General features: G+C 42.2%; 1 protein-coding gene across 1 annotated transcript; it reads right to left on the reverse strand.

The window, feature by feature from the left end:
- Window positions 1-319: 319 nt before the first annotated feature.
- On the reverse strand, window positions 320-8,978 carry mmaa (metabolism of cobalamin associated A). The gene is made up of 7 exons (XM_031863142.1): window positions 8,908-8,978; window positions 7,923-8,352; window positions 6,934-7,056; window positions 6,548-6,718; window positions 6,083-6,168; window positions 4,859-5,008; window positions 320-2,001 (listed from the first exon to the last, which is right to left on the reverse strand). The coding sequence occupies exons 2-7, from the start codon at window positions 8,350-8,352 to the stop codon at window positions 1,708-1,710; spliced, it is 1,254 nt and encodes a 417-aa protein (XP_031719002.1). The 5' UTR covers window positions 8,908-8,978; the 3' UTR covers window positions 320-1,707.
- Between the last annotated feature and the right edge of the window lie 358 nt (window positions 8,979-9,336).

Below are 9,336 nucleotides of genomic sequence, written 5' to 3' on the forward strand. Positions count from 1 at the left end.
CCCCCGAGGGACCCGGTCGAAAGCCTTCTCCAAGTCCACAAAGCACATGTAGACTGGTTGGGCAAACTCCCAGAACCCCTCCAGTAGTCTTGCGAGGGTAAAGAGCTGGTCCACTGTTCCACGGCCGGGACGGAATCCGCACTGCTCCTCTTGAATCTGAGGTTCGACAAGCGGTCGGAGGTTACCAAGGAATTTACTTTTAATTGTTACTTAGATTGACATTATTTAATTTTAACTAATTGTATTTATGTCGTTGGCTACAGAGTTTTTAATTTAAAGGAGGCAATTTACCATACAATTCATTTATTATGCAAAAAAAAGACCAAAACAGCAGCTAATATCAGCTTCTCATATGTGAGAATTTGCTGCTTTTCTCAATTTTAGACCATTTTAACCATGTTTGGTTAAAAAAGCAATTTTCAGCAACTTAAGCACAATTTTACTGGAATTGCATAGACTAAATGAATAAGTTCGTAGCAACCCTAGTTTGCGCTGCTATTTTAAACATATATTTTTTACAATGGCCAATGTCTGTGATTTGAAAATACCTGTAATATAGATTATAAAGGCATATGTCACTGACACTGGGGTCGTCTTCTTTACCCTGAAAGAGGCAGCATGTCTGCTTAAATGAATAAACTAGCTGCACTGGAGTTATGAGTGCGTGACTTCTCTTTGTCTATAATTCTCTGGCGGCGTCCAGCAGTGCAGTACATTATGAAAGTAATTCTGAAAATATTAAAAGTGTTTGGCCTGAATTAGAAGCAGCTGACTCATTTAGGCAATACCTAGCACTGACATTCCTGGCTCCAGCGTGCAGCAGAAATTTCATTACGTCTTTGACAAATCTCAGGACTAATATTCGTAGAGGTAATATTAATCACTCCCTCTTTGTTCATATCATGAGCAAACACAAGGAGAGAGAAAAGCTTGGCCAACTGTACCGACAGATTTAATGTTACTCTCTTATCCATTTAAGATTCACATCATTCTTTTTAATATAATATTCAACTCAGGAACACAAATAGTGAATAAAAACATTGTGTAGGTCAGTTGCTTCTCAAAGGGAGGAAGTGTGTTTGTTATTGGAGCAATGTCCACGGAAGCTCAGCAGAACAAATCCCATTTCTCTGAGCCGGATCCTGTCTTTTTCTTATTGATCACTGAATCATTACACATAAATCACACCGCTACAGTCCTTGTCATGTCAATATATTAAGTCACATTTAATGACCCCGTTCATAAAGGTGATGGGTACTGTGCAAACTCCAGATGTAACAACATGGTCTGTACACTTCTCTGTAAAGACCACGTTGCCCGAATCGTATTAAAACAAGGGTCTGTAGTGTCTTTGTCCCAGAGGACAAACCCAGTATCTGCAACATTTCGTATCTCACAGCAATATTAAACACAACTGTCATGTTTTGTTTTGCTGTCCACTGTCCAAATGGATGGAAGCAGTAGCTGAAAGGGGACACCTCACAGCACGCTCTTCCTCTCCTGATTGAAGTTTCTGTGGAGGGGTGACTTCCATCCAGGTGTTTTGAATTTCAAATTAAGTGTTAAAAAAAAAAGAAGCAAGACTGCTCTTTTTTTTTTTGTGCAAACCAGAGTAAAGGTCACATATTCTCCCTCTGTCCTGGCTTTCCTTAGTCCTGACTGACCACGAGCCACCCCCATCCGTCTCCAGAAGTGCAGTCCCACTGATCACTGCGGTGGTGATGATGAGAAGGCTTTGAGGAGCAGGTCAGCAGCCAGGCCCGGGGAGATGGCTCCTTTGGTGACCCTCTCCTCGAGGTGAGGTAGAGCCTCTCTGACACTGGGGTGATTCTGGAAATGGCAGAGGGCGTTCTCCTGGATCAGACTCCACATCCACACCTTCTGCTGGGCCCTCCTCCGGCCCCGCAGTTCACCGCAGGCCAACATGGCGTCCCGGTACGACTCCATCTTCGCCCAGACCTCTGGGATGCCCTCAATGGTGAGCGAGGAGGCGCGCACCACCTGGAGAGGAAGTTATGGGGGTAGGGGGGTTCGGGATGCATGTGTGAATTTAGAAGGGTCTCTTTTTCAACGACCAGGTGGTAGTCTGGACAATTCCACTGTTCAGCCTGAGGGTATCACCATAGGCACAGCAAACTGCCGTCCATTCTCTACTTGGTATGGGGAGTTGGAAAGGTGATGTGGACTTGTGCCTTGTGTTTGAGATTCTGTATGGAAGTACACGTCTCATGGACAGAAGCCCCAGGAAAAGCTGCCAGAGGCGACTGTATTGTGCAGATGCTGCAAAATTGGACAATCAGCCTCTTCTATGAGAGCAGCAATCCTCTGGAATACTCTACCTATACAATCCACTGTGCACAGCAGTTTTATAAGCAAACTTAAAACAAAGGTTAAAATTGTCCTGACACCCAAATGGTTAAATATAGAACTACAATGTCCCGCCTTTAACTACAGCCGAGGATCCTCGTCGCATGTCGTACCCTCTTCTTTCTCCCCTTGTTTCCCGTCTGTCTCTGTACTGACAACTGTCCCAAAAACATTAAACTTTTAATTCAAAATTGTCTGTAGGTAACTGAATTTCCTCTTATTTCTTCATGCAAAGTCACATTATATAGTGTTTTTTTTATTATATTTGGCAGTTCTTATTCATGTTGGGGCTACGAGAGCAACCCCGACACATTATATAGATTTTTTAAATGTCAGTGTCGATTAATGTGCATTTGGATAAGCAGTCAAACAATAAGGGAAGTCCTGGATGACAATAAAAACAACCATTAAAAGAAATACTGCTCTACACTGCGACACAAAACACTTCGGGTTTCTTTTGACAAAGATATAGTTTAAGGGTGCATAAGCTTTGTTTTTTAGGATAAAGGAACTTTTTGAATATAGATAATTGCACTTGAGTTTGGAGCGTTGATGCTTTTTCCGTTCTGTTGAAGATTATTTTAGCAATGCACCTTCCACCTGGAAGAAGCCGTCATGTCCCTTTACAAAGTGTGAGTATTCGTCTCTGTATAAAACCTCGCTCACACAAGCAATCTGGTGATAAATGTCACTCGTGTGCTTTGTTCTTGTGACCGCGTGTCTCTTTTCAGAGCTCGCTGCCGATTCAACAGCACATGATGAAACTCAGCGTAATGTTCAAATTCAACTGAGAAGACAAAGAGCCTCAGATTTAGGAATACAAAAGAAGTCAGGCCATTCATTCGGATGTGAAGGACCCATGAAAGTGCTTCTATAAAAGTGAACCTTCTGTTTTTTTATCACTTAATTAAACACCTGTGAATAAAAATGAGAAAAAGGGAGTTTGGAGGAGGAGAGACGAGAGTCGACCTCAGTGTCGATGTCAAACAAATCCACAGATACTCCACCACCTCCAGGCTGCTGAAGTGTGAAGACATTACATGTGTCACTTGGAGGTAATTGATATCAACTGGTGTTCGACAAAGTTGAATGTGACAGCTGATAAATATTGGCGGCTCGTGATCAACAGCCAATTAAGAATCCTCTAATTACATCATTAAGTTCATCATTTTACAAGCACTTCATTCGAGTCTGATGCAAACACAGGAAATCAAACCTAGTGAAATGAAATGTAATGCTCATTTGCTAATTATCATTTTAAAGGACTCGTTCAAAAAGAAAAGAAAACCACATGTGACCTTATACGGCCCCACTGATGTCTTATTCTTATCTACGTTTGAAGATGTTGCATCTGTCCCAGTAAAATGGATTAAATTGAATTTAGATTGTTGTGCTAACAGCTATGAAAATTTTGATTATTTTCAAGAAACAAATGTTCCTTTTCCTCTGCATAATCTCCTGACCTCATGAACTACTTTCTACTGATCAGTTTAAGGGAGAAAATACTTGTTCTTGAAACAACTGACCCCATGAAGGGCGACTCCAGCTATTTAGTTGTGAGCTTTTCTAAAGACTAGCAAGAGACACATTCAGCTCCCAAAGCACCAGTTTCTCGACATCCCACAGTCCAACTCATAATTAATAATAGTATTTCTACATCTTTCTGACATTTTATGGAACAAACAATGATCGCAATCAAAAATAATAGTTAGTTGCAGCCCTAATTGTTAGTTAAAATAGTTTTATTACCAAGAACTTAGAAATCAAAGCAGCATTGATGTCGTTGCCATTCATATGTCACGTTTTCATGCTGAGTGCGGTGGACAACAGAGGGCAGACTGGTGAAGAGGAGAAACGGCGAGAGACTAAATCATAGATTATGCTACTGTAGGCCAAAAAAGACAGACACAAAAGAGGGCAAGACAGCAAAAAGTCAGGCTAAATACAGAGAGCAGACTACGAGGAGAAGCCTCTCAGCTTTTATGTTGAGTGCGCAGGCTTCTAATCAGCGAAATGCATGAGACAGCAGCCCAGCAGGAGGAGCAGGAAGAGCAGGGGCTGGGGGTGAGGAGAGAGGGGGGGGGTTCCTGGCAGCTTGCCCAGTGGGCAGATGCTGCATTGGGCTGGGAAAACAAAAGGACAAGGCCAGGCTGGCAGGCAGGCGGGCGGGTGAGCTGGGACATGCAGGGAGGGGTGGGACACTGCAGTACTGAAACCATGAAGCCATGACATCATCACTATCACCATCATCATCCTACCGCCCCATCCTGGGTCAACTGACCTCTCAGTGGGATGGCTTGTTGGCTACACAGAGCAGCACTACTGCTGCTGCCGCCCAGTAACTCAAATGTTGAACACTTGTCAATTATCCTTCTCTATTTCTTAAAATGCCTCTTCATTCTGTTGTTGGCTCCCTTCCTCACTGCACTACCCCCCCCCCCCCACACACACACACACACACACACACACACACACATTCCCTTACACACACCTTAGGGTTCCAGGACTTGGACTGCCTCCTTAGCAGCTTGAGTGCACTGGTGTATTCCGCCTGGATCCTCCTGGCTGGCACCAGCAGGTCTCCATCCGCTTTCGTCACCACCACCAAGTCGGCCCTCTCAATGATGCCTCTCTTGATACCCTGGACAGAGAATTTGGCATTAAATGGGGGGGGGTGGGTGGTCATTACCTTCTCAAAACACTGTAAATAAATCTGATGTCTAGACACCTAATCTGCTGAGGGATCTCTGTACAGAGTGATGGATGGAGCTGTGGTCGGCTGCCAGTTTACTAATTTATTGCTCCGATATTGTTGCTCTCTATCGATCCCTCACTGCTGTCAGCTTCTGGGTAATTTAAAGCGAGGAGCGCAGTTGAGCTTATTTGAAGCCGTTACTCTAAGAAGTGCCCTTCACCTGTTGAAACCACAGGTTGAAATGTCCTTTCAGTTCAGGTCTTTGTATTCAGCTGGTGACTCAAGACTAGAGCAGATGTAGAGAAAGTCTGCAGCTGTCAATGTCGTCTGGGCTTCATAAGTTATTTTGCTCTGCTGGAGTCATGTAATGCGTCGTAAAATCTATATGTCACATGGTTTAGTGGCACTTTCGCAATTTATAGTTTAAACAAGTCAAACTGTGCTCTTGAGAATACTCTACTTACAATCTGAATACCATACGTTTACTGTATAGATGTTAGTTTGATGACTTTTAATTTACATAAAAAATGCTTACTGTCCCACAATAATCACCATAATATTAATCCTAATGAGTTAGACTATTCAAGTCATTCATTTAGCTAATTAATAAGTTGATTAGCATGCAGTTTTTGTCAACATATTCATCTTTACATACAAATGAGGATGCAAAAGTCAGTTTCTATATGTATTTATGCAAGAAGGTAATTCACAATGTAGATTAGATAATCTATTTCCTCCATCCGGAATCTGTGTTGTAAAAGTAATGAGGCTGAAATAAAAAAGTATGTTCACTTTTTACTCAAAAGGTGTGCGCGCACATATTAAACAAACTTATCTGAAGTTTATTGAATGACAAAAGTAAAGAATAATATTCAGTAAATTGTTTTCATGCCACTACCAGACCAACTTTATAACATGAACATGATTCAACCTGGAACATCTTCTATTCTCTTTCTTCCGGCTCAGTTGAAACAACATTGGACACTGATGGGTTTGCTGCTGCTCATGTTTTTCACTGACCTGGAGTTCATCGCCCCCTGCTGGCGGAATCAGCAGCACAAACATGTCAACCATGTCAGCCACTGCGAACTCTGACTGGCCCACACCTACAAACAAAAAGACAGATTTAAGTGTCGCCACAGATCAGCAATGTGACAAAATACAACGCTTGCCCTCACAGCAAATCAGACAAGAACAATAAGTAAATCAATGAAAACTAAATCCATAATAAAGAGCCCTGAGTTGAACGTTGCATCCTACAGTTTCATGTATTAACAGGAGAAAAATAAAAGCAATTTACCGTATAAAAAAAAAAAGAATGAAAAGAAAGTCTTGGTCAGGACTTGTTCAGAGGTTCAAAAATGCTTTTGAATAATCATGAACTTCCATAAACTTCATGTTCATCACACTGAATAGATTGTCAGAAAATGACAATTCCTATTTTTGTATTAAAAAAGGTGTATATAACAGCAAAAAACAACTTACCTACGGTCTCTACAAGGACAATGTCGTATCCCGCTCCCTCACAGAGAACAATGGCCTCATTAGTTGTTCTGGTGACTCCACCGAGTGTTCCTGAGGCCGGAGATGGCCTGATAAAAGCGTCCATGTCCCTGGAGAGTTCAGTCATACGAGTCTTATCACCCATCAGAGACCCTGCAACGAGAAGGATGAGTCAGGTTGTGTCATGAATTTAACATTCATGAGAGTAAAAGTGCTGCTGTAGCCTAATTAAGGCATCAAAACATACATCAAAAGTGTTCATCTTGACACATTACCTTACAATTTCACAAATAAATGTAATGTGCATTGTAAAGCACCCAAAAGCTTCACCAGAATCCTATACATGACGACGATGATGCTGTGTATACCTCCTGTAGTGCAGGAGGACGGGTCAACGGCCAGCACTGACACCTTATGTCCCCGTCCTGTTAACATCTTCCCCACCACCTCGATGAAGGTCGACTTCCCTGCTCCTGGAGGACCGGACAGACCTGAGAAATGAAAGCAATCCAATCAGCAACAACTGGCACCAAGGACGGGGTTTTCTCACTTAATACTTTGTAGAGACAACCGGTTTGTGTTGTGGAACATGAGGAACACTATATTTTGATAAGAAAACTTTTAAATGGGAATTTAAATTGGGGACAAATTCATTCACGACCAGCAACTCCTCCCAACAGCCTATATTGCTGTGGCCCTGTGTCAAACCCTTTTCTAAAGACATTAATCATTTAGCTTATATTGTGCTCACAGGTGTGCAATCCTAAATATAGTGTATTCATCAAATTACCACAAAGTAGGCCTAGGGCCATGTATAGTGTGCGTTACTGTACTTGATAGGACCTTGGAGGAGACGTGGTCTACACATACACTCAGTGGCCACTTCATTTGGTACACTTGTAAAATCTGATGCAATCCAATAAACAGCTCAGCCATAAACTCCACCTTTAAAAAGATGTTTAGTTTTGATTGACAGGGACAGAGAGGTATCACGTTAACTACAGCATTAGAGTTTATTACTGAGGGAGTAGTTTGCATTAAACTGAAAGGTGTTTCTAATGTTTTACCCCCCCTATGTATAAACATGAGGCGGGAAGAATATTAGAAACTTGTTTCAATATAATGTAGTCCAGTACAAGTTTAAAAAAAACTACTAATAAGTACAACCTCAATAATAAACATATATCAGACAGTGTAAACACAAACATTATAGTCTTACTAAATGCAGAATATGTGGCAGATCTGTTGTATTGGTGTACCTAGTGGTCAGGGTGTGTATAGTGTCGTTCAGTTCCCTTGGTGGTGTCTTCACAAAAAGCCCAGCTGAAAACAAACCACTTAAACACAGATCACACACCCACTCGGAAAGCCACTGGCTTCCCTCCATTACGGCTCTCCTGCTCCTTCCTGTAGGCCAGCACCCTCTGCAGCAGCACCTGGGCCAGCTCCTTTTTCCTGGGATGCTGGGTCTCCACCAGAGTGATGGACTCAGCCAGAGACGCCCGCTGTCCTCCGATCAGCCCTTCATACAGTTTGTCCAACAGTCTCTGCTCAGGCCCGCTCAGGTCCTGTATGTGCGACCCGAGGGCTGTGCTCACATCCCTCTTGTGCTGGCAGCTGGGACCAGGGATGGTGCTCTGGTAACAAGTGTGGGAACCAGTGAAGACCCTTTGGCGGAGGCAGCATGTCCTGGTGCCCGAGGGGACAGTGAATGAGGAGGGAAGAGAAGAGATGTGGGGGAGGAGGGAGAAGCCAAACCGTCGCATTTTATGGTAAATGTGGGGCATCTAGGAGGAGAGACGATATGAAAAACTACGAGTCAGTGGTGGTTTTTACATTACATTACATTACAGTCATTTAGCAGACGCTTTCATCCAAAGCGACTTACAATAAGTGTATTCAACATTGTTTTTCAAGAGAACTACTAGTCACCAGAAGTCATAAGTGCGTCTCCTTTTTTCAAACAAGCATCTAAGAGCATAAACCAGAGTCAGTGCAGAAACAAACGAATGCAATAAGTGCCAAAAACTAATATGAATACAGTAAGTGCAAGGGCTATTTTGCAAGAGCTATTTTTCAGCGTATTAACTATAATGTTTTATTATTTAAATAACAAAATGACGGAACCCTATTCTATCCCATATACAATTTGCGGTGACGTAACTTCCAGACAGCAACACAAGTTGCAGTTTTAAGGTATTTTCCGTTGGACTTTAAGCTAACATTATGTGAACGGGACGTTTCCCCCGCCCTGCGAGCGTAAACACAGTCGTTACAAAAACAGCTAATTAAAACACTTGTTGAAAAAAACAAAATTGTTTTAAATGAGAATTCAGGCTGACCTCGTCCCAGCTGCATGGAGGTGTGTTACAGGTTACATATCAACGGTCCACTCATCCTCTTCCTGTTTCCGGTGACGTAGGGCACCGCTTCCGACACACGTTTCCCTCGATTCATTGACGCAATGAAAAATATCTTTAAACTCTATGATTGAACACATCTATAGAGAGTATTTTGAACGATGTTTGTCGAAAAAAATATATGTAAACGCTATGAGTCGTTTATGTAAAGTATTAAGTAAACATTAAACTCCAATGACAGTGGATACATTTAGCCAGTAGGTGGTAGCAGAGGTTAATTTTCCCTAAATATGTAGCAATATCTTGTGACCCCCAGATTTATTTATAACCAGGCACCTCTAAAATGTTAAAGGACTGTGTATCACTGTGGGCTGCAGAGTGTTTTGGACAATTTCTCTTAACATTAATGAT

Source organism: Anarrhichthys ocellatus, unplaced genomic scaffold (assembly GCF_004355925.1).
Source record: "Anarrhichthys ocellatus isolate YVR2014 unplaced genomic scaffold, GSC_Weel_1.0 scaffold28, whole genome shotgun sequence".
In the NCBI taxonomy this organism is placed as follows: domain Eukaryota; kingdom Metazoa; phylum Chordata; class Actinopteri; order Perciformes; family Anarhichadidae; genus Anarrhichthys; species Anarrhichthys ocellatus.